At 41.2% G+C, this 25,900-nt stretch overlaps 2 protein-coding genes across 4 annotated transcripts in view; both read right to left on the minus strand.

The window, feature by feature from the left end:
* The window catches only part of DENND1C (DENN domain containing 1C), a 30,479-nt gene extending 25,130 nt beyond the window's left edge, over window positions 1–5,349 (minus strand). Inside the window, exons 1-3 of one of the 3 annotated variants that reach the window (XM_081961880.1) lie at window positions 5,175–5,349; window positions 3,733–3,797; window positions 1,837–1,880 (exon numbers count right to left, since the gene is read on the minus strand). In XM_081961880.1, coding sequence (XP_081818006.1) covers window positions 1,837–1,880; window positions 3,733–3,797; window positions 5,175–5,191 — 126 coding nt within the window. In that variant the 5' untranslated portion in view covers window positions 5,192–5,349. The remainder of the gene's footprint in view (window positions 1–1,836; window positions 1,881–3,732; window positions 3,798–5,174) is intronic. The other 2 variants (XM_081961878.1, XM_081961879.1) reach the window with 2 other exon arrangements.
* Window positions 5,350–13,756: 8,407 nt separating this feature from the next.
* On the minus strand, window positions 13,757–25,218 carry TUBB4A (tubulin beta 4A class IVa). The gene is made up of 4 exons (XM_081938945.1): window positions 25,050–25,218; window positions 17,098–17,206; window positions 16,466–16,576; window positions 13,757–15,464 (listed from the first exon to the last, which is right to left on the minus strand). The coding sequence occupies exons 1-4, from the start codon at window positions 25,104–25,106 to the stop codon at window positions 14,407–14,409; spliced, it is 1,335 nt and encodes a 444-aa protein (XP_081795071.1). The 5' UTR covers window positions 25,107–25,218; the 3' UTR covers window positions 13,757–14,406.
* Between the last annotated feature and the right edge of the window lie 682 nt (window positions 25,219–25,900).

A 25,900-nucleotide genomic window follows, 5' to 3' on the forward strand; every position in this document is an offset into this window, starting at 1 on the left:
AGTGACAATCGAACTCCTAGAAGTGGGCAAAGTTTATCTGTGCCACCAGAGCTCTAAATAGATGCTAACAAATGAATTCTTAGAATTATAGCGACACGTTGAAGAGTGGTATTGAAGTAAATGCTATAAATTAATTCCAAGAAATGAATTCTTACAATCCATAACATTTACTTAAATTCTGTTCTTCAACATGTTGTTGTAATTCTTGTAGAAATTAACTATTCCCATACTAATTTCTAAAGGACCCCTTTCAACATCTCTTCACTTCATCTTAAATAATTTCATCACTTTTATTTTCAATTTTAATCACTGCTGGAGGCTTGTTAACATATTCAGTTGTTCAAACTTACAGCCAAACAGATTTTTGTAGCAACCATTTTCCTATGTATATTTTCCTCTGTATCCACAGCAATTTTATTTAATTTTCAAACAAAGATCCTTTTTCATACTTACAATTTCTGAACTCAAAATACTTATGTGTCTGTCTGTAACATGATTTGTTTCACTCTGTTTCAACCTCTTTTCTCATCTCCATTCCATTCAGTTGGGAGACGAATCTTGTCTTTTCTTCCTGCATTTGTTCTATTTTTATTCTAGTTTCTTTCATTTTCTTTTTTAAAGATCCATTCCTGACACTGCCAAAGAACAGCTCATCTCACATCCAGAACCTCTTGTCACCCTTATATCCTTCACTAATCTCTCAGGATTTCATCACAAACAAGTCAATTAATTGTTTAGATTTAATCAAATTACTTTGGCATATGTTTGAATGAACAGACTTTCACTTGAGCCATGCAAACAAATCCCTTTTTAAGCAAATACCAAATAATCTCTATTCTCATTGATTCTTGGATTCCAAATAGGGCAATCACTTTTTTTGTATTTTCTCATTGAGAGTGTGGGATAAAGTCCCTCGTATCTCTTCTCTAGTTTCTCTATTTTCATCATTCTCTGGAATATAAAACTGCTTTTACATGTGATCACAACAGTCTAAATAGCACCAGTTCATATTTTTTTGACATACAGTTTAGTTCTTTCTTTCCTAATTAAATCTGCATCTTCACCAACTCCACTTTAAGATTTCACCACCTTCACTCAGGTTACATCTTTTCCCTTTCTCTTAGTGTCACAGACACACAATGTATCTTTTTCATTTCTGTCATCTCATTTATTATCAATGTCCCCAGTTAATTCACTCCTATTACGTTCTAATTTGCTTTGTGTCTTGGTTGTCATCATATGAACCTTTTGACAGGGAATTTGCTGCTCAGCTTGGCTTGGGTCAATTGAGGGCTTTACATCAGGCTGTAGAGAAGGTGTTGACTAAGTTACTACCTTTACTGTACCTACCTCATGAGCAGCATTCTCTGCTAACAGCTCAAGGTTTATCCAATTTATATATGCTACAATTCCAACCAAACTCCAATTTTACCTTGAGCATGTTCTTTACGATTCTATGCAAACTAGCTTCCTAATATAAATTGACTGTATATATACTTCCCAAGTTTATGACCTGTATCCTATCAAGTAGGAGGTTTACACAGTGCACAGATACACATTTTGGATTCCATGGTTGCAAATCAGGGCAGGTTTTAAGTTTATGAAACCTGGCTCTTTGAGGAGGTCAGGAGCTTCAGTGAGTTTAGCTGTTCATGCTGGTAGGGAAAAAAAAAGGAGTAGGCGGCATGCATTAGCATCAGCAAATTCATGATAAGACAGGATTTCAGAACTACAGAAGGAGAGGCAGAACAAAGTGGCATTTAAGTTTGTGCTGATTTTTGGAAGGCAAAGAAGTTAGAGGGGAGACTATGTAGTAATTCTACAAAGGAGGCAGACCTGGTCATCGAAGTCCAGTGGGAATTGTCTATGCACTTGAGGATCTGCACAGAAAAACAGAACAAAGATCAATATACAGAAAACAGGCATAACCATTTTATTGTAAATAAAGCAAATCCCGGGTTCCATTTTCCCCATGTTATCCAGATTGTGTTTTTCTCTTGCAATTTCTACATTTTGGTGATTCAAATTGCCCCAACACTATCATCCTTTTAATGACCCTGGAAGGTCTGGCTCTTTCTCCAGCAACTGCCTTAGAAAGTCTGTGCCTTGATGGGAATTTGATTCAAGTATTAGATGTATTAATAACTAGGTTATGCATTTTTAATTTGTACAAGAATCTGCCTAGCCTAAAATAACCCTGCTAGCTTTTACGACCAAGGGAGGCCTAGAACTCACAATCTTCTATTAATCCAGAACTTCAACCATTATATCAAAATGCCAAGAAAAGTAGGACACCAAATCTCAATGGGGGTGGAGGGAAGGGAAAATTAAAAAAAAAACAGTTTTGTAAGGGTTGGAGTAGTCTAACTACACAGTTTAAGTCACCTATTACCAGAAGTTATTCTAGGGCCACCACTGATTCCTGCTGTTCTCCTATTCTTTCTCCACTAAGCAGCCAAAATATTCACTTCTACTACAGTTGGCACTTTCACTGAGCTACCCTAGGGGAGGGTGGCGGGTTTAAGGGGCAAAATGGGTGATTAAGCTTCTGCGAGCTTTAAGCAAACTAATTCCATCCTGTAACTCTCCCAAAGCCAATCAAAGTGCAAGAGAGAGCTGGCAGAAACCTTCAAAGCTGGGAAAGGAGGAGCCACATTGCCATGGCCTTGAAAAGGTAGGAAAAGGAGAGATAAGATTAAATATGTGGGTCTAACTCTAGCCCACTTCAGCCTGCTGATTAGATCAAGCAAGGAAAAACTGCTGTAAGTCCCACACTTTTGGGAAATTCTGGGAGAGAGGAGGGCTGAGGTATGGAGGTGCTGCTTTCTGTTGCAGCACCAATATTGAGGATAGATTAGGTTGGTTCTCTCTTTGTTGATTTTCTGCAAATTTCTAAAGATCCTTCCCCACCTCACCCCATTCCCTGATCTTGAGTTGCTGTTGCCATCTTTTATCGAATTTTTGCAATGTATTTTTTTTATTTTTCATGGGTTTCATTTTATATTTGTTTATATGATCTTTGAGAATTGATTTTGATTGTGGCAACATAGAAATATATGTTTAAAAATACATGTAAATAACAACATAAACTATTCCTTGGTGTCGTTAGACAAATTTTTTTTGTATGGCTTTCTAATCCTCTATAATGAATTTATTTATCCAACTTCTGGTGCTTGCCTGAAGTGCATAATTGGGCAATACTAATATTGATTAATAGTAATTGTTTATATACATCAAGTCGTTTTTGATAGATGGATGTTCTCCTTGAATATCTGCCCCTAATCTGACCTTTTAAACCTAATAGGTTATAAAACCTTGACATCCACTTTGCTCAGCCTCGTTATCATCAACCACACTCTCTGGGACCTTCAGAGACTACACCTTCTTTTTATTAAAGTGTGGCTCCTGGCCCCATGAAAAGTAGCTTTCACTGACCATAATAGATGGATTTGCACATCATCCTATGCCAAAACAAAACAAAATAAAACAGCATAACAGGGTAATATGATGGGTAAAAAAGACAATACTGTAAATTACAACAAGAATACAATAGCAGGTTAAAAAAAAAAGTAAAAAGCTTCATTTTTGATCCAACTCTTTTCACTCCACATATGTAATCAAGGGCTATCTCAGACTGTACTATAAACCTCCCACACTAATGTATATAATTTTATTTTCACTTACTATTAAATTCCCCCCAAAAGACCACTGTCTAACAGAATTGAGACTTACCATCATCTGCAAGTGATGGACGAGCCACTTCAACAAACAGATCAAATATTTTCTGTGGTTTTTCCCTGGGGAAACAAAACCCAGTGGATTCAGTAGCAAAATATGAAAGCCATATGAATTTAGAGAATAGGGCATTTCTATTGGGAATCTAAGAGAGAATCTTGTCTTAGAACAAGATAAAGGTATAGAATGGAAATAATCTTTTGCTTTACTACATACCTACTTCAATAACTAGACTTTCATAATTTCAATTCCCATAATTCCCCTGCCAGAAAAAGCATTGGCCAAGCCAATGTATGGATTACCTCACAGGGCTAATAAGTACCTATTGTACTGTTAATATTGTAACCTACATGATCCCTCCAGCCATTTTTCCCCCACTCAGGGGTTGACAGCATGATGGTGGTGTAAGACAGAACTAATCCAGTCTGCGGCCATCTTGATTAAAAAGTCACTCCCTTATACTGATGGCAGAAGACCTGGGATGCCCTGATTAGATGGCCATATTTGTAAGAACCTTAGCCACTGGAAAGACAGCTCTAAGGCCATCACTTCCTGCAATTTTTAGAGTTACTGTTTTACCAAAAAAGAAAAAAGAAAAGAAAAGGAAGAGTGAAAAATATCTCAGATAGTGGTGACCCAATTGGGTTTGGCACTATAAAGATGGGGGAGGCTTACATTTCTCTCCAGCCCGTTTTGCCCCATTTTCTATATTGTCCCCTGAGGCAAAAAGCATCAGAGAATCAGAGAAAAGAACTTATAAAAAGCCCAGTTTTTGTGAAGACAATCAAGATCAGAACAGAACACATTCTAACACTGGAATAGCTAAAGGTATTTAACTCTCTTTCACTCACAGGATAAAATAAAAATAATGTCACAGGGAGACAGCAGAAAAAAATGTGTTTCTGGAACATGGTTTTATTGTAATTACATAGCAGAGTAGCAAAAACCCTAAAGAGGTTTCACATGTAACTGCCAATCTCCACTCTATTCCCGCTTCTGAGCTCTTAAAATCAGTTCCATATCTTCAAGAATCAAGTAAACCAAATACTTTACAAGCCAACTGAGGGCTAGCCATGTACCACCTAATTCAGCTTTAGTGCTCTGGGGAAACACTTCAGTCTTCCTACATGATATGGCTGACTCAGCAAGAGCCTTTGTAAGAAGTAGGTCAGGATAACATTACTTTCAAAGGTGCCAACAAAATAAAGCACGGAAGACTTGTTCTATTCCATACTCTTATGTATTGCAAAGGATCTTGTTAAGATAGACCATTGCGACATTTAGAGGAGCAAAATGTTTTTATTTCCCAACAGATCAGGAGATCAGAAGTCTTAGCTGACTTCTTCTTTGCAAAAGTAAAACTGAAGTACACAGAGTGAGTGGACTGCTTTGATAGGCCACCCCACCCCCTACTTCTTGAACCTGTCCCAAGGTCTTACTTGATCCGAGATCCCATTATCCTTGGCTCATTCCAACACCGTCATCTCACTGAAGCACCAAATGAAACCTTCCTTCTCATCCAGATTGAACCTCTGGAAACTAACAATTGTTCCAGAGCTAAGTTTGGTAGGTTTCAAAAAACAGCATTTCCTCTTGCGGCTTTTTGTTAGAGGAAGTTTGTACCCTGTGACGGCTTTAGTTCACTGCAGAGTGAAAACTTCAGAAGGGGGCGGAAGGAGGTATGGTGACTCTTTTGGTCCATTTTTGCTCTGTTGGTGGATATTATTGCTTTCTTGTTCTTCAGTAAGGACAACAGATTTGAAGGACAAGCAAACTTCTTAATAAGCAAAATTATCTTCTTTCAAAAAATGTGTTCAATTAAATATGGCAGATGCAATGATCTTTAATAACTGATGGCTTGAGTGGAAGCAGAGGTTTTTTTTTTTAAATGTGTGTGCAGGCATGCAAAAAAGAGAGAAGAAAAAGGTGGGTTATTTTAGTAGAGGCAAAAAAGATGAAAACAACTTCAATTTGTGCCTCTGAAAAGAAACAGCAATAAAATTTGGGATGGTTCAAAATGCCATTAAACTCAAGAAATGGGCAATGCTGTAAAATTGGAATACTTGGTCATCCAACTCCATCACAGTATAGGATAGGACAGTATTTCTTCATGAAAATATAGAATAGAATAGAATGTGGAAGGGACCTTGGAGGTCTTCTAGTCCAGCCCCCTGCTCAAGCAGGATATTTCAGATAAGTGTCTGTCTAGTTTCTTCTTAAAAACTTCCAGTGATGGAGGGCCCACAATTTGTGAAGTATTTACAGAAATATCTATATTTTATTTATCAATTCATAGAGGTTTTGAGAGGATAATGGTTTTATTAGGGTTACCACTGGGAGAGCATATAGATTGGCATAGTCACCTCAATTGGCTTGGAAAGATCTGTAAGAATGGTTGAGGTGGCAACCAAGAGGCATTTCCATACTGGACTCTGCACCAGTCCAGTATATTCAGCACGTTCTGACCAGTTCTGTCTAATACCAACATTCTCACCTCCCTCTCCCCCTTCCTTTTAAGTTTTGAAAGACTAAATGCAATGCATGGCAAAGCTGAGGCCTCCCAGGAAGGGAGGAGGAAGAAAGAGAAAGATTGGGGGTGAGCAACTTCTGCAAATGTGTTTGCAAAGCCAACTCCTTCCTGTGGCAGATGGGACTATGATGGGGAGAGGATGACGCCCTTAGATGCTTCTGATTTAGGAGCCAAAACACCTCTCCCTCATCCCAGTTCAAGCTTTAAGGCTGCATTGTGAACATGGCACCCAAGCCGTGGGTGACATGGAAAGTCAATCCAGTTTCTCAGGAGAGACAAAAGGGCACGGGAGCCCCATCTTTACTCCTTCCTACATTTCTCACTGATTCAGTTCAGCTTCTCCTTTTGTTTTTAATGGAGTGAACAACACTTCATCCTTTATCGGTGTCAGCTTTTTTATTGTTGCCCCAAGACAAGATAGCGAAAGGGCTGTTAGGTAAACATTGTTATGTTCTTCCCCAGAGTCTGAGAATGTCAGTTGAAAAGGATTTTATTGAGATAAATAGTTATAGTTCAGTCGCCTGCTCAGTGCAGGAATTCTCCTACCATCCTTGACAGCTGGCCGCCCAATTCCCAGCAGAACATTTTCAGCAAGGAGGGCCTTCTATTCCCCCCACCCCCAATACCATCCTTTGCAGCTATCATCCTTCTAATATTTATCTTGAAGTCTTTTCATTTCAACCTGTTGGTCCTCCTTGATTGTTGCTCTCACAGGGAATGGGTTGAGACTTCCAAAGTGTTTTCTGTGGATATCCCTGCATGGTACAGCTGCTGACTCTGGAGGAGAAAAAGGCTTTGAGTTAAATCCTTTATAGCTCTGGAATGAGGACGGAGAGACATCTTAGTTATTTTCTGGAATCTGACTCAGGATGAGCAGTTGCAATGCCTGGATTGTTTTAAAATATTTATAAAACCCCTCTAATTTCTCCCAAAGAATTATCGCATTGTAACATGTCTTCTGGATTCACTGTATAAATGGGGCATAGCATCCTCCCCTCAGTGTGACTGCAAGGTCCCGTGTCAAACTGTAGATCACATTGTGACCGGCTGTAAACTGAGGGCATATGTAATCCAGCTTCTGATTTCTTTCAGATAAACGATGGTACACTTCAGTCGTTACGATGGCCTAGATCAGCGATGGCAAACCTTTTTTGGCTCACGTGCCGTAAGTAGGGGGAGCGCAGGGGGGTTGTGTGCAGGCGTGCCACACCCATAATGCAATGCATGACCCCCCCTGTGCACATGTGCGCACTACATGCGCGACCCACCCATTTTTGCATGCTTTTTTCACCCCCTCCCCAGGCTCCAGAGGCTTTATAGGAGCATGGGGAGGGCGAAAACAGCCCCCCCGGAAGCCCTCTGGAGGCTTCAGGGACCTTCAGGCGGCTTCCCTGAAACCTCGGGAGCAGTCAAAACAACCCTCTGAGCAAACAGGAAGTCTGTTCCCGAAGTTCCAGTTTGCCCGTAGGGCCGGGTTTTTGCGCTCCGGAGGCTTCAGGGAGGCTCATGAGGGCCTCTGGGGGGGTGGGGGGCTATTTTCACCCTCCTCAGGCTCCTATAAAGCCTCTGGAGGGCGAAAAATGGCTTTTAAAAAGGGTGAACTCAGCTGGCCAGCGCCTCGCGTGCCCTGACAAATGGCTCCGCGTGCCACCTGTGGCACGCGTGCCATAGGTTCGCCATCACTGGCCTAGATATAGATATCTCAATACGGATTTTTTAAACATTTTAAATATTTTGTACTCTTAAATCTTTTATTGCCATTACCACAGACTGGGGTAGGTTGGCAAATTATCAAGGATTGGCTGTTTAGAATTATTTTTCTTTTATCTAAGTAACAGAATAAATTTCTACTTATGCATCCTTTCTGAGAAACTGGTTCATTGCACAAGGAGAATGGATGGAATACCATTGATGATACCTCCAAAATTGGTAGAAAAATGCCTTTGTAACAATTTTTTTTCCTTTTCTTTTCACTGTGATGCAAACAGGGTTATGCAGCAGAGCTTTTGAAGTGTATCAGAGTAATGCACTTCGGGATGGGAGCTGTAACTGGTGCCCCAAAGGAAAGGCCAAGTTACAAAACTCTAGTTGGATGTCAGGACAAAATCCCAAGTAACCCCTGAAGTGATTGCTCAGCAATCAGACTTTAGTTTACATTTGATGAAGCCTGGAATAAGAGGTATTCCAGAGCCCCAAAAATCACTCCTGAGTTGATGAACCTACATTATTCTCTGGAAGAAAAGTTATTTTTGCAGACCAAATTTTCAAGACAAGAAAAAGCGGTTCTCCCCTAATTTTACTGCTGGCAGTTTTGTTGTTGTTGTTGTTAATTTCCAAGGAGTTTTAAAAATGGGGCAGTATCATCCCATGGAAGTCTAACATGTATCTCCATCTGGTTTCTAAGTGTACTGGATTTTTGATTTTATTACCTCAGTAAAAACTTGGACAGAAAAAAAGTCACTCAATCAACACAATATTCAGAATCAGGAACCTCCTTCTCTGTTAGGCTGAAACCTTTGGCTGTGCTGTGACCACCAGGCAAAATTGAGCAGCAGATTCTCTGTAGCTAGAACAAACGGATATGTGGCCTTAAAAGAAACACATTGGCACAAGCTAAGCAGTTTTCAATAAGATTGGACAACCATTTGTCGGAAATGGTGTGGGGTCTCCTGCTCAAGCGTGGGTTGAACTCCAAGGTCCCTTCCAAGTCTGTTATTTTATGTTCTGTGTTCCTATTAGGTTAAGAAGGTCCATATGAACACCCAACCAGGAGCTAGAAATAGTGACTCAGAAATAAATTATATGCAATAAATGTAGACAGTGGCAACTGAATTAGAGGATCTGAATAGACTTCAGGATCTTTGAAATAGCATTAGTAGCACATAGCACAATTAACCAAATAATGCTGATTTAGTTAACATTCACAGCCAGACAGGAAACTATGGTCTTTATTCAAGCTCCAATTGCCTGAAGGTGCCTTGTAATCAGGATGTTTTTTCTTTTCTTTTCACTGTGATGCAAACAGGGTTATGCAGCAGAGCTTTTGAAGAGTATCAGAGTAATGCACTTCAAGTTGTTGAATGCACAACATGAATTTGCCCCATCTGATCATGTTGAATTTGTTTCTCTTAAATTAAAGCTGGGTAATTTCTGTGTTAAGGAGGAAATAAGGTCCATGAACAATGCACACAATAAGGTAAGTAAAGTCTTATTTAACAGATGTGTGATTTATAGAACACATTTGTGGTAAGTGGACGAAGGCTTCTGAATTTAAAAATAACTTCTGATTCAGCATGCACTTTATAGTGTGAAGGTCTTGGCAATAGGATTGTTGAAGATTATGTCAACTGTGAGATTAGTCACTTTTCAGTGTTAAAAACTAGTACTTTAAAATACCACAGTCCATCTGGTAAACTCTTGTGGTCTTGGTGTGGTCAAAATGAGTACTTGTTAAATACATGTCCCCCCCCCCCCAACATGATCATGAGGATTAGAAAAAAAAATATTGGGACAATGAAAAATGCTTTTTAGCTATAAAACGCACAACCACTACCAATTTGCTTTGAGTTCAGGGCTGCTGTCATAAAAAAATAGATGATTTATCCCATGGAGACAAAATTGTATTTCCCTTCCCAGAATTCCCAGCTTGCTTTCCATAACAGTAAAATCAGACTCAGAGTTTGTGAAGTGATAAGAGACTCACCCAGGATATTATTCCAGTGGCTCAGGAGGGGACACTTATCTACTTCTCTATTTTCAGCAGTCCAGGGAATGAGTTCAAGAGTACATGGAAGATTGGCAAGCACAAGATGTATTTGATAAAATATGAAGTTTATGATCAATTACTCATAGGCTGCCTCTAGTTATTTTTGAGCTGCTGCACATGAATGCTCTTCCTGCCAGCCCTTTGAGGTAGTCCAAACGGAAAACCAAAACTGGGAGTATTAACAGTACCTTTATTGTAAAGCTACAGTAATCTTGCAAGCCTGAAAGCACTTTCTCTCTTCCTTCCCTTTACTTTCCAGAAAGCTAGGAAAGATCCCTTTGGAGCTTTCTCCTGGGCTCAGATGTCTTATCACAGTTGCCTAGGCAGCAGCTCTTCCCCTGTTGCCCAGGCAGCCCATTACACCCTCCCCTTGCATACAAATCTACTCACAGGTTCCTCCCCTCCAATATCCTGGGCACCATTATGCCACTGCAGCATTAACCTGATTGTCAAAGTTAGTAGTTGGTTATATTATGACCCTAATACTTTAAAAATGGGAGGGAATGCTCTGTAGGCGTCCTTGATTTCAATGGCTTTCATGGGGAGGGGGAGAACCCAAGTATTTCTCTGAAGTTATGGGTAACTAAGAAATCCATGGGAAAAGGAAAAGATCCTCACATTTGTTATTATAAGGGAACCATGATGACTAGTGCCATTGCCTGTTCAAGAGGAACGCTGACAGAAAATCAGATATCAGCAATATGGAAACTGATAAATTACTTAATCTATAATAAAGGACATTATGCTGAGATGGCTGCTGAGCTCCACTATGCACAAAGGATGGGTGAATTACTACCTATTGTGTGTGGCTGTGCACCTCAGTAATGCCACAAGAATGCCTTCAGCTTTTGGAACCAAGGTACATGGACCCCAGTGGGTGCTTTTCAATATGTCTGCCCCCTCCCCGTTTCTTTCCCCATCAACATTGCTCAGTTGGACCTGGGGAACAAAATACTACACTTGCCATGTCCACTTCTCATTCTGGCTCCTGCCATTCAAATAGGACTCAATGCCACATAAGGAACATAAACAAAATCCAAAGAATGGCACAGGTGGCATCCAGTCACTCTTCTTTCCAACCCACACAGAGGCACATTGTGATGCCTGACAGTCCATGGGGTAGCGAATGACAATGCAACCTCTTTGTACTGGGACAGCTGACACCAGATTCCACCAAGCAAGGGCAACACAAGAGTGATGCTGCGAGAAGGGTTGATAAAAATGCCAGCATTCCTGATGCGGTGAGGGCCTAGTTGAAGGGATAGAAAAATGTTGCCAAACTAGTCTTTTCTTGGTGGCTGACACTGGTGAAATATTTGTGCCACATTTCTCCTTGTGATGGCATATTAATGATACCCACCCTTCTAAGACAGGTTCTGACAACCCTCCAAGCTCCAGTAGAATTAAGACTTCTCCCAATCTTTGAGGGCACAAGAGAAAACAATCACAAATCCCAGATTTTCTTTTTTTAAACTGCAGCTTTTTCAACAAATGCAGCAATATCTTTAGGAGGAATGAAGGGCAGCGAACCATTTACATGGAGGAAAATGAAGCGCATTCAAGAATAATCTAATTAGAATGAAACATTAAATGAATTTAGGCTGAGTTTATGTTTGCTAATTTCACTCAGAGTGATGCTGCCAGAGCTAGCTAGATGGCCAAATGGTTCCTTAGCATTTTAACTATCCTTCCTTTGTTAATGGTTTAACTATTCCTTAGCCATTTTAACTATTCATATTATATTACAAATCTGACATTTTCATGCCCAAAGCAATAAATAAAATAATAAATAAATAAAAGCGATACTCTTTTATTACTGTATACAGCATCGTTCTTGACAGAGTAGCACTGCCTTTCTATTTTACTTTCCTTATTGCCTACTTATTACTTCCCAGCATTATTGTGCAATGGGTAAAGGATGCAAAGTGCTTTTGCACAGTAACATCTGGTCATATATAGTTTTTAATGGTAAATAAGGATAGTAATGCAACAGCTAGGAACCTGACACTTTGCAAGAAATGCAAACAGGCTACTCCCATTCTCTTTTTATCTTTAATATAAACCTGATCACTTTTACATGGCTTTCAATTAAAGGGATAACAAACTTGAGGATCCAAGCTGCTGGGTTAGAGTAGACACTTCCCCTCCATGCTTACAGGGACACCTTACAAAACTTAAAATGAGTTATATGACTGCCTCGAGGCTCAGTGCAAACCCAGCCACTTGTTACTGAAAATCAGATGATTTATAATAAAAGTGTCAAAGGAATATTGAAGTCTTATTTAGCACTTGTGGGAACCTGACTGAGGCTATCATGAAAGGGAAAATAGACTGTTGATATTGCAACTTTATTCTCAGGGAAAAGGAAGTGAGTGGGCCAAATGCTCCTACCCAAAACCTCTCCTTCTTGGAAGTGCCTGCTTATTTATATTACTATTCTTATTTGTATCTCAAATTTCCTCGCCAAGTTCAAGGGGATTTGCAGAGGGACTTTTCTTCATTTTATCCTAGCAATTACATTGTGAGGTAAGCAGAGAGTAGATTCAACTGGGTCTCCCCAAGCCTAATCTAGCATCTTATTCACTGCACCACACTGACCATCGGCATTACTTACACATATTGAAATATTTTGGGAAGGCACACACTAAGAAAAGCCAAGATTTTAAGGAAGGCAAAATTTGCAACTTACGTAAAATAATGGCATTGTCCAGAATGCACTGAATTTTACCAAGCAGTATTTTCTCTGTTAATGGCTCCACTGGATTCTGGAGTTGAAAATGGTAAAGACAAAATGCTGCAGAGAACTCTCAGTGTAATTACCCCAAAGGAGGTGCATTATTAATCAAGTAGTCACACCAAGCAGGGAAGACATAACTTGTTCCACTACTCAAACCTGCTTGCTTTGCATTCTGGTAATTGCCTCACCTTTGCATCTGCTGTGGTCCCAGACTTGAAGCATAGACATCAATGAGTACACTGTTGGGGACACCAGGCTTAGCCAATCTCAGAAAAAAATCTATGTGGTTGCTAGAAGTTGAAAGCAATTTGATGGTATATAATAAGTATCAATCAGGTTAAATATTCAGAGTAAAGCAAAAAGAATCAATTGTGCCTTTCCCAGTTCTGAGAGCCATACTGCTTTTCCATTTGGCCAGATAGCAGAGTGATTATGAGATTGGACAAGGACTGGGGAGACCCATACTCAAGTCCCAACACAGAGTCACTGAACTCTGTGGATAAATTTGGATCAGTTGCTCTAGCTTACTTCAGCTTACCTCACAATGTCAAGCCCCAAACAGAAACACATGACCAAGGAAGGCAGGTTTGCAGAGTCTCATTTATCAGGTTTAATGCCAGGGTTAGGCTACAGTCTTGGAAACCACGTAAGTATACTCCAGCCTTCGTTTATAGTGAATACATTAAGAAAGGAACTCTGTGAGCTGTTCCATCCTTTCTCACAGAATCCCTGATAGAGAGAAACTTGCTTAAGAGATAAAGATGAAATGTCCTTGACTCCTTGTCCTAAATTCTGAAAAATCTCATTTTTCTTCCCTAGATTCTGAGAATGCAAGGGTTGCTGTGGGGACAAAAACTAGAGAAGGTCACCATGTATGCCACCTTGAACACCCAGAGGGAAAAAAAGTATATAAATGCAATACATTTAACAGACGGTGAAAAGGTCGTGCATTTGAAAGGTAGATTTAAAACAATCTCTGAAGCCAACATTAGTCTGAATTATTTTTCAGTAGTTTATTGTGGAGACATACAATTCTTTCATAACAAATACACTATGTTTCATGCCAAAGAACTGTGCCCCATTCTCAACTACCCTCCCCCCACCAGTTCCATTAATCTTTCCTTTAAGCCCAACTTGGACAAAGAAAAGCAAAACAAATGCAAGTTAGCACATCTTTGGAAACAAAAACTCACATGACCATACAGAACTCTCAAGACAGACATCACAGAGGGATGTGCATGAGACACTGGGCAGAGGGAAAAGAAAAGAAAAGAGGAGGGGACTGGGAAAGAGGATAAGATGATAAAAATATGTTGGTTAGTACTTTTAGCTCGAAACATTACCAGCGGCTGCCATTCCTGAATACAACCGAGAAGCCTGTTTTTCCTCCTCATACCAACACAGTACTCCTATATGCACGATTCCACTCTGCAGAATTTGAGATAGGCAGGAAGGCAGGTAAGCCTTAGAAGATTCCACTGTTAAGATCTTTTAGGCTGGCTTAGAATGTTCCAGGTCTATGCCAATGCAGGCAAACATGGTCCAATGTGGTTTGGAAGACTGGTTGGAATGAAGAGGAGTAATGAGCAGGAAGAGAAAAGAGAGACAAAAGAAGAGTAGAATAGGGTAGAGAGATCTTCATGCAACTTCCTCCTCTGCCTCCTCTTCAAACTCGCCTTCTTCAGTAGTAGCATCCTGATACTGCTGGTATTCTGAGACCAGGTCATTCATGTTGCTCTCAGCCTCTGTGAACTCCATCTCATCCATGCCCTCACCTGTATACCAGTGGAGAAAGGCCTTGCGACGGAACATGGCTGTGAATTGCTCTGAGATGCGCTTGAAGAGCTCCTGGATAGCTGTGCTGTTACCAATGAAGGTAGCTGCCATTTTAAGGCCACGGGGTGGGATATCACACACAGCCGTCTTGACGTTGTTGGGGATCCATTCCACAAAGTAGCTGCTATTCTTGTTCTGAACATTCAGCATCTGCTCATCCACTTCCTTCATAGACATCCTGCCCCGGAAGATAGCTGCTACTGTCAGGTAACGCCCATGACGAGGGTCACAGGCTGCCATCATGTTTTTGGCATCAAACATCTGTTGTGTTAGCTCTGGTACACTCAAGGCCCGATACTGCTGGCTCCCACGACTGGTCAGAGGGGCAAAGCCAGGCATGAAGAAATGGAGGCGAGGAAAGGGAACCATGTTCACAGCCAACTTGCGAAGGTCAGCATTGAGCTGGCCAGGAAAGCGGAGGCAGGTTGTTACACCACTCATGGTAACAGAGACTAAATGATTGAGGTCTCCATAAGTGGGGGTTGTTAGTTTGAGGGTACGGAAACAGATGTCATAGAGAGCCTCATTGTCAATGCAGAAGGTCTCATCTGTGTTCTCCACCAGTTGGTGTACTGAGAGGGTAGCATTGTAGGGTTCCACTACGGTGTCTGAAACTTTGGGTGATGGCACCACACTGAAGGTGTTCATGATACGGTCTGGATATTCCTCACGAATCTTGTTGATCAGCAGGGTACCCATCCCGGACCCAGTGCCCCCTCCTAGAGAGTGGGTAAGCTGAAAACCCTGGAGACAGTCACAGCTCTCAGCTTCCTTTCTTACCACATCTAGGACAGAATCAACCAACTCAGCTCCTTCTGTATAGTGGCCTTTGGCCCAGTTGTTCCCAGCACCGCTTTGACCTGAGCAGCAGGAATTGGGGAGTGGGGGAGGAACAGGATAAAGATATTTGGTTTATTTTTTATTTTAAAACAATTTTTATTTGTTTCTAAACAAGGACAAACAAACATAAAAAAAAATAAAAAACCATCTTCCATTACAAATTGTAGAAAGTGGGTCAGTTGGTTACAGTATCTCCATGCATCTCTTCCATAGTCACCACCTGTTTTTCATATCAAATCACATATTTTAAATTCGCCTATATTCATGTATATCACAATTATTATACCTCAACCTTAATTTGACTATAATTGTTTTTACATCCTTTTATATATCATATTCAAAATCTAGAATAGGATTATATGATAACATTCCATTAAATCATCCTAAGATCATCCAATCACAATACATCTTTATAACATATTCTAGATAAAGCTTTTAAACCTCCTCTCATAATCTCCATGCTATTAACTACACCACCAGTTAATAGCAACTGTATTTCACGTGAACATCATACAGAAATACTAGTGTGATCTTCACTCACCCTACTTTTGTTCCATTAGGGTTTCAATGTTACTGGACTGTGGAAACATAGTGACATTGATCATTGCTTGTTAAAGATATACATGTTACTTACGTGATATCCCTGATGTGTAAAGTCTAGCAGGCAAGACTTAGTTGCTCAACAGTGGGAAAAAATTAAGATACTCATGCACATCTTTGAATAGCGGTAACAATATATATCATGTCCTCTGACAATTTCTGAATTGAATCTTTCTCAACAGGAAGTCAAAACAAATCTGATTCAACAGCACTGAAATAATTTCTAAACAGCAGATGCTGAATTTGTAGTTTTTGCTATAAATCATATTATTTCAGATTTGTAATTAGTTGTAAATTAATAACTAATTAAAACAAAAAATAGCAAGAAGAAGCATGTTAAGGGAGATAGCTGCAATATGCAAAATTTCTGGTCTAGCTTGACTGGAGAATAATTGCAGAATAGTTCAACAATGATCCTTACCAAAGACAAAGTTATCAGGTCTGAATATCTGTCCAAAAGGTCCAGATCTTACAGAATCCATGGTTCCAGGTTCCAAGTCAACCAAAATAGCTCTAGGTACATATTTGCCACCTGGATAGAAAAATAACTTTAAGAATCCGCTTGTTCACAATCACAAACAGTCCAACACATTTAATCTAACATGCTATGTCTGATTAAGGTTTGCTCTTGGGGTTACTGTGGATTCACTGTGATAGCAATATGACCATTCTGTGATCAGGATTAACAGAGTTACTAACAGATTTAGAGATAAGAAAATAGTTGGATTCATAAAAAGGACTGAAGTGACAATGAGATGATATATTGAACAAAACTGAAATTATCATATATGCAATAAACAAGCTAGGTAAGGCATGACAAAAACCAAACAAACAACCCCACCACTCTTTGTATCACCACATTGTACTTTTGCTCAGCAAATAGCATGTTTCACTTTGGAACCAAAAAGGAATGTTTGTTTTATTTTTTTCATTAAAAAACCCCCCAATATATCTGTTTTCAGGATGAAGGTGGGCAGAAAGGAGATAATATCGAACAGAATGGAGGCAGCAAAGAGAGACGTCTCTGGCACTCTGACATGTAGGGAAGCTGACCTGAGGCTTCATTGTAGTAGACGTTGATCCTTTCCAATTGTAAGTCACTATCTCCATGGTAGTTGCCAGTGGGATCAATGCCATGTTCATCGCTGATGACTTCCCAGAACTGCAAGTCAGGGACAAAGGACAAAGAATTAGTGACAGGACAAATCCTTCTGAAAACCAGACTGGTCCCACTTTAATGTTACAGTTCTACTGCATTCTTGGATAGCCTTTATGTGGGAATGCAGTGACATATCATCGCTTTATCCTGAGGAGCTTGAATACTGGACAGGGCTCATTAGCAGAGAGGGGACCATCTGGGTTTTCCACTAAAGATGCCAAAATCACAAAGCCCTTTTCCACGAGTCTCCAGCACAGCCTTGCAAAGCAGGCAGATATATTTCTTTACAGCTGATGGCATTTGTCAGTATGTACCTGTTGCCTAGGATAGACATAGGACCAAGTGGGAGGGATAAGTTAATTGCAGCATTGCCCTCTACCTCAAATCGTTTTGCCAGTTGAACAGCACATATTGGATCTGCTACCAATTACATCAAGTACTGGCAAGACAAAGGTATCAATTCTCACTCAACAAGCTCTCATCTGACCTCCAAATGAATTTATGAAATAGACATCATCCAGTTCCACAGTCATCTAATTCAGTACTACGGCTTTCAAACCTTCTTTACGGTACAATTTTTTGAAAGGTCTAGTAGGCAATCTAAGAGATATCCACTCCAGGCCATACTACATTTTGTGCAGCAAGAAATTCAGTTTTGACACTCATCCTACCCCAAACTCCTCTGTATTCCTAAGGATAGTTTTAGCCAAATACAATGTGGAGGGTGTCTCCTATGGTGCCAGCAAGGTTTTGGAAGATGGGATCCTGCTGCCTGCCCTTCATCATTTAAGCATATGCTACTGCCTGTTGAGGTTTCTACAGACCATCAGATGCTTCATGATGGTCTGTTGCCATAACTCCTAAGTGTTCCAGGAACTTTTTTTTGAAGCTATGAGCTGGATAGGGAGAAGCTAATCTTTTCTCCTAAAGCCCATGGATGCCAATGTTGTGGTTCGCCAACAGCCAGCAGAGCAGGCGGCGGAGTCAGAAAGTGAGGAGGTTGGGGAGGAGCATGGGCCAGCGCTGGAGGCTGGGCAAGGCTCAGATGAGGGCTCAGCATTGGAGGCAGGGACGGGGCCGAGGTCATCTGGCAGTGATCAGGTGCCTACAGAGCTAGATAGCAGTGAGGCAGAGGAACAGCTGGAGCCTGTTCCCAGTGTGCGCCTGCGCAGAGCTGCCACAAGAAAAGAACAACTCAGAAATCAGGGTCAACTTGGGAGTAAAGCCACAGGTGGAAGATGATTGGCCCCTCCAATAGGAAATAAAAGAGGAGTGAAAGGAGAGTGGGCTTTTGCAGGAAACAATTCATTTGATCTGTCCGTGAATCTCAGAGTCTCTGTGCCTGGTCTTTCCTTGCGCAGCACCTCATTTGGAAAATATTTACATGGCAGCTTTTCAAGATAGATAAGGTCTGTGGTCATAAATATTCCTTTGAAAGACTGTTTGCCAGGCCTTGGCTGAATGTGAATGAGAGGAATTCACATTCGTTTAATAAAAGGGGTTTTGTCGGGACCAGGACTTTGCTTCATGCTTTTTGGGGAAGCCTAGGTCAGAACAGCCAATAAATGTTTTAATCTCCAAAGCACCAGAGGGAAGGACAAGAAGCAATGGATGGAAACTGATCAAAGAGAGCAGCAATCTGGATTTAAGGAGAAACTTCCTAACAGTGAGGACAATTAACCAGTGGAACAGCTTGCAGTCAGAAATCATGGGCACTCCATCATTTGATGTTTTTAAGAAGACACTGGACAGTCACTTGCCTAAGATTGTATAGGTTCTCCTACTTGAATAGAGGGCTGGACAAGAAGACCTCCAAGGTCCCTTCCAGCTCCGCGCAACCCCATCCTATCCTAATTAAAGAAATGTCAATTCGTAACTTTAATGTCTTAGTTAACTGCCATATATCTGATAAAACACACCCACACCTCACCTGGCCACTATCTGAAAACTGCAGCTGGAAGCGATAACCTTTTGGGGAAATGAGAGGGTAAATGTAACTCTCATACAATACAGGTAGTCCTCAACTTACAACAGTTCATTTAGTGACCATACAAATTTACAGCACTGAAAAAAACGACATGATCGTTTTTCACACTTAGCAATCATTGCAGCACCCCCTGGTCACATGATCAAAATTCAGATGCTTGGTAACTGACTTGTATTTATGACAGTTGCAATATCCTGGGAATATGTGATCACCTTTTGCAACCTTCTATCAAGCAAAGTCACTAGGGAAGCCAGATTCACTTAAGAACCATGTTACTAACTTAACAACTGCAATGATTCTCTTAACAACTGTGGCAAGAAAGGTAAAACGGAGCAAAACTCTCCTTACACATGTTTCACTTATTAACAGAAATTGTAGGCTCAACTGTGCTTGTTAGGTCGAGGACTGCTTGTACTTTCTATAATCTTAAAAGCACAGATTCTCCATCCCAGCCTCCAAATGTTCGAAGTGGTTTCACTGTCCTATAGACTCCAAGGATGAGCCCCCCCACCCACTGCAGGATCTATGCACCAACTTGTGTCTCCTCCTTTCTTCAAAAAATCTAGAGGATGACTGCAAGAATGGGATGTACAGTATGCTCAAGGTACTTATTTTCATACCGGAGAAGAAGATTGCAACAGGATACTCTTAACTACGTATGTAGCATAGTTTAATCAAAAGTATTAAAAACCCAATTAAAGTACCTACTTGTTTAAACCAACCTTAGGAATTCAACTGTAAGCTAAAGATTAGATCGGATGTGTTTAATGATTCATTATTTATGATTCATCATATATTTTTTCTTATATAATATTTTGCATATCTGTATTTGGGGTTCTTGGTCTGATTGGGCAGGAACCCAGTGGCCATCATTTTAGGATACTTCAGTAAACTACTGCAATTTGTTTCACGTCTCCAACTGTTTTGACTCGTATAATACAGGATTTTTTTCTACAAAAGCTTTATTTTTCCATATCAACATTTCCCTCTTAAGCTTAAGGAAGAATCATTGCTCAGTGATAAGGTATATGTTATTTTGCAGACATTGCTATGTTGAATAAGGGTTGATATGGCCTCTATCTGTAGTCCTGGAGAGCCACTGACCAAAATATTTGGCAATACTGAATTAGGCAAGTCATAAGCAAAACTGATGGATCAGAATGAAGATTTGCTGGTCCAGCATCTTGTGTCATAATATACTGAGCTAGATGTACTGGCTCAAGGAAGCCAACAAGTGGAAGATGAACACAATTAAACTACTTTTTTTACTTATGGTGACTTCACACAGAGAGCTATAATTTAAAAAACCACCACCACACTAAGCAAAAGTCAAATAAACCATATTATGACTTAGCAGAAAATATGAAGTCAGCCAATTTAAACAGGAACATAAGAAAACTTCCTTCCTTCATTGGCAGTCAAGCAAAGAGATCTGTGGAACTCTAGAAATGTTTAAACTTTGAAGTGCTAGTATTTTCCCCTTTTTTGGCATATTAGCTGGGGATCCAGTCTCCCAGCCAGAGTAATGAATGTTGCTCTACATAGTACTTAAAATACTAATTCTTATTTTAAATTCTTGTGTTAGATCTTAATTCTATCAGATCCTCTATCTTAACAGGATTTAAAACAATTTGATTTAAAGTTGTTGTGATTGTACCTTAAATTGAGGAATTCATAATACTATTTATGTTAACTGTGTAGGACAGGACTTTTAAAGAACATAAACCTACTTGTAATACTGCCCTAAATTATGTTGGCAACAATGACAAAATTGACTGTTTTAATTAAAGAGAAGAATCTGTCTATTTTTTTTCCTTCTTGGAAATGGACTCTGTACCCTGCCTTATTTTTGCCAGTAGAATCTAGGAAGCTTTCCATTCAAACATGCCCACTTCCCCACACAAAAGTAGGGAAGCTCCCACTTTTGTCTGGCCTACTTCTGGGCTTTGCAGCCCCGACAGCCTGTACCAGCTGGTTCTCACCACTTTGTGCCTGCTGCAACTCAGCTTTAAGTGGAATCTCGTCTCTCTCACATTCTGCTGCAGCATGAGTGGCAGTTTCTATTTATACCAATTGCCAGGGAAAGCAGGCGGGGCTGGGGGAAGAAAGCAAGCATTTGCTGAGGGTGAAGATGCAGACACTGCGCAATGTCCCTTAAAGCCCCCCCTTCTGCAGACACACCTCAGAGAAAATGACCAAAGCAGTACAGAGAAGGAAATAACTGCAATTATAAATCCAGCACATGAGCAAATGACAGGCCTTAGCAATCGCCTGGATTGCTAATGAGTTCTCAGTATGTCCATCAGGTGCCTGGGCACATGCCAGAGAGCAGGGAAGGCTTAGCAGCAAGGACACTTTCCAGTTCAGCAAAACTCCTTCTCCAGTACTTCACTGCCCTTCAGGCCGAGAATTTACTGCCACAGTTTGTTCTCATTTTTCTCCCCAAATTAGGAAGAAAAATCAAAGGTTAGAGTCTCCTGGCTGACGAAAGAGGACTTGATGGCAAAATACAAGATTATATAGCTGAAAGAGCCTTAAAGTTAAGAAAGGCCAAGTTAAGTTAATTTTGGCCAACAATAGCCACTTCTATTTCACAGCTTGTAGGCCAGATTCAACAGCAGTCACGTGCAAGTCAGAGAGATGAAGTCACTTTTATTATGGTGGCAATAGAAAATCCAGGTGCAGTTTAAATTTCAGGTGCAGAAGTCAGATGCTGCCTTGGCATGTGGAGAGCACACCAGTTCTTATTGCTCTAAAGCAGGGGTCTCCAAACTTGGCAGCTTTTAAGACCTGTGGACTTAGAATTCCTATGCTAGCTGGAGAATTGTGGGAATTGAAGTCTACAAGTCTTAAAGTTGCCAAGTTTGGAGAGTCCCTGCTTAAAGCTTCTACTGATACCAGCTTGGTTTTGCAGACTGGAATGTGGGGACAAATCCCATTACCAAGAAAGTGGGTTGAAAATTGTACACAAGCCTTTGAGGTTCTCTGTGAAGGGAATGGGCTGCTGCGTTTTTAAACCTCACAAGATTTAGCCACAAGTTAAGTTTCTCTTTAAGAGGGACAGGAAGAAACGCTGCTCATTTTGTTTAGAAACCTGTCCCAGCATATTCTGTGAGAGGCCTTGCAGCAAGATAGCTGTAAAAGACATGCATCAACCACATGCGGGAGGAATGTTTAGACTGATAGATGATCAGAGTAAATAATATATGGGATGTTTGGAATTGTTAGAGTGGTATACAGCGGAAGTCAGGGGGGTGGGTTTGTGTGGGAGGTGGGGGAGGGTTAGGGTGGAGGGCAGGGCAATATATATATATGAATAAATTAGAAGATGGGATTAACGAAACATTGTTATTCTAGGAGAAATTTATATTAAGAGTTATAGATGTTAAATTAGCTTAGAAAATGGGATCAATGTGTTATTATTAATCTAAGAGAAATTTATATTGTGTTTGTTGGGAGGAGAGGGGTTACGAGTAATTTACTTTAAGACGAGGGGAGGGGAGGGGGCAAAGTATTTGGTATAATATTTGAATGTGAATTTTTGCGGCGGGGGGGGGGGGTTGGGGGGTATAGCATTTGTATGAGATTTACATTGTATGGCGGGGGGGTGAAAAGGGGGAAAATCTGTTTGTACAAAACTTTTAATAAAAAAAAAACCACATGCGGGAGGGGGAATCATAGCCATGTGTCAGAAAGTCAAGGGTGCCTTCTGAAGAAGTAGCTCAGTTGGCAATTGTCTCTTTTCAGGGAGATACAAGTTAACAGCTTGAGGTTATTAGTAGACTGATCCAAGCTCAGAAACAGCTTGCTGAGCAACGGTGACTCATCTTACTTCAGACTGCAGGGAAAGCTCCTATCAGGGAAAGCTCATTTACATAGCTAATAGGCAGCCAGGAAGAAGCACCTCTTTCCCCAATGTAAGGAGGAGAAATACACCATTCAAAATTGGTGAACTGCCCAGTTTTACCTGCTCTGTGATAGTTCAGCCTCAGCAGAAATGTTAAGTGATCTTCTAGGAGGGCTGGTTTAGTAACAATCCAATCCCTCCATAAGGGCAGGAAGGAGAAAGATCAAGATTTGCTTTTCTAGGATACGCATAAATCTATAACGTTTGTTCTTGATGTGAAGGATTGCCTTGCTCACAAGGGTGGAGCACTTTTGTGGGGGAGGAGGAAAAGGTGTGCTATGTTTCTGATCAACTTCCCTTTTCCTTATAAAAGGTTGGTTAAGCCAGCAGTCTGTGGATGCAAATTAACAGAAAGGAAGCTCAACTTTCGAGGACAGTTGAGACCTGGCTCAACTTTCTAGAAATGCTGGTGAAAGACCAGATTGCCTTACAAATTCAGCACAGTAGTCCCACTGTGGCCAGAAGGAATATATTAGAAGTTGTCAGAATTAATATAGAAGGTAGCTCTTGTATAATGATTAACAGGCTTAGGGGCTATTTGCAGTGGTAATGAAAATTTACGATCAATCTTCATTTATGAGCTTTGCAGATATGTAAAGCAAAGAAAAACTGAAGACAGATCATAAGCACAGCCAAGCACAGCCACTTAGTAACAGCTGAATTGCCAGTCCCAACTGTAATTGCTAAATGAGGACTATTGTATGACATTCTAAGGCATTTAGGAAAAGTAGATATCTGGTGCTTTTGAGTATTTCCCTCCATATCTTGCCATTAGCTATATTGGTTGGAGCATGTTCTGGAGGGTACATGGTTGACTATACCTCTGATAAAAATATATTCCAACCCCACTGTTAGTTGTAAGAGCTGGGGTTAAGATATCAAGGGCAGCCAGGCTGTGGGAAGGAATCCCAAGGCAATTAAAACAGTTCTGAAGGGGCTTCTGGAAGGCAGAACATAATTTAAGAGGCGCATAGCATTCAGCTATGCCATGTACCAAAGGAGGAAATGCCTTAAATAACTGTAGCGTATGCCATGCACCAGCCTTGCATTATGTGGCATCTTACAAATGAGCTGCTGGGTTATATAATACTCCTTCTTTAGCCAGTTTCAACTCAACAGCATATGTGGAGGGGACCAGGTTGGGTAAGATCCTGGGAGGTTCTTCATAATCAGATTTATGCACCAGAGTACAGAGTTGACTCTACTGCAGGCCAATTTCTTACTGGACTTAGTTTTGCTAAGTCCTAACTTAGTTAAGTCCTAACTTAATTTACTGTAACCTGTGTAATGTAAACTAAGTGCAATGAAGTCAGTCAAGATAATACCGAGCTGGCTGCATTTGCATCAAAAGCTCGGTGCACATGTGCCTCTTGGCAGACTTCGGAAAAAGCACGGGAGGATCAGTTCGCGCCCGGCAGAAACCAGACGAATGGATGCTCGCATGGCCGTTTGCTGGGATTTCTTCAAGCGAGAAGGGACGGCGGTAGCCATGTTGGCGGCCGCGTTGCAGAGATCCGCCCACAGGTTCCAGGTTAGAAACTGCGACACAAATCAAAAGGGGCTCCTCCCAAAGGCTCTGCGCAACCAAGCCAGTCCCCTCTCTCCTCTGCCACGCCGCGCTTTCTCGCCATTTCCTAATCTCCCCCACCCTACGCTCCAGACACATTCCGTAGGGAGCCATTACGGACAGGCATTCGCGAGGAGCACAGGAAGCGAGAGCAGAGCAGCGAAATTTCCCGCTCAGCTCCACCGCTCCCCCCCCCCAAGCGAATTTCGATCGCATTGCCCTTGATGCCTCCCACGCGCCTCGATTCCGACCCAAATGTTACTATTAAGTTCCCGGGAGGACACGTTAATACCATTCCCTTTGTCTCTCCGACCGCACCCTGCCCGAGAGATAAGTGATTTCTCCGGGAAGAATCCCTCCACCAACCGCGTTTTCCCCCTCTAACCTTGGCCCCAATCTGGTTGCCGCACTGGCCGGCCTGCAGGTGCACGATCTCCCTCATGGTTTGCTGACGGTCGTTTTTTCAACTGCACTTAAGCTCTACTTGCGACTTGACTGCTCCACGTCTCTCTCCGACTTCAGCTCATTCCGGTAATGCGCCTTAAATGGGGCCCGCCGGGAGGGGCGGACTATTGTTGGAGCGACTGCGCATGGGCTGCAGTTGACTGCCATTGCCATTGCCACCACCCTTTCTCGGCGCTTTGCCAAGGGCGGTAACGCGCTGTACGTGCTTCTGGCGCGTCTCTCCAGGAGCTGAAATGTTTGCCGTCTGCCCTGTCGACATTCAAGCCGTCCTCGGTCAACCCCTAGAAGAGAAATACCCCAAGCCTTCGGGGCATTTCCGAAGACGATCTCTTCTGTTCGGCTCGGGGGTGAATGAATAGGTGTACTTAGTGAGGCGCTTATTTTACTTGCCTGCGCGTGTTAACTGCTGCTCCTGCAGTGGGGTATTTATTTTGGATCCAAGGATGAAACAGCTTCGGAGGAGGTGAAAAACCACGGGACATCTCTTGCTACAAAATGAATAAAAGCTTAAGTAGACATTTAGCTCTGAGGATGGGATCGAGTTCAGATTTGAGGAAGTGGAGAAGATACTTGTCTGATGTACTAATATCGTTTGCCCTCTTTTATTTATTTGTAATTTATTTGTCATAGCTGGGAGAAAATACGTACCTGGGTTATTTTGGACAATGTTTGAAAGATTGAGATCTATGCAGGTCGGTAAGATTGATATCTATGCAGCTAGCAAACAAAATAAGTGGATCCCAAACCTTGGAGGTCCCCAATTATCTTGAT

The sequence above is a fragment of the Natrix helvetica genome (genome assembly GCF_964273705.1).
Source record: "Natrix helvetica genome assembly, chromosome: 1".
In the NCBI taxonomy this organism is placed as follows: Eukaryota; Metazoa; Chordata; class Lepidosauria; order Squamata; family Natricidae; genus Natrix; species Natrix helvetica.

What these genes read in the sequence shown, in the direction of transcription:
- TUBB4A (XM_081938945.1), bottom strand. Translation starts at nt 25,106, where the DNA reads ATGAGGGAGATCGTGCACCTGCAGGCCGGCCAGTGCGGCAACCAGATT. An exon ending in GCAACCAGATTGGGGCCAAG is followed by an intron (nt 17,207 to 25,049) that starts GTTAGAGGGGGA and finishes CCTGACTTGCAG; the next exon opens with TTCTGGGAAGTCATCAGCGA. An exon ending in ACCTGATAACTTTGTCTTTG is followed by an intron (nt 15,465 to 16,465) that starts GTAAGGATCATT and finishes CCTGCTGCTCAG; the next exon opens with GTCAAAGCGGTGCTGGGAAC.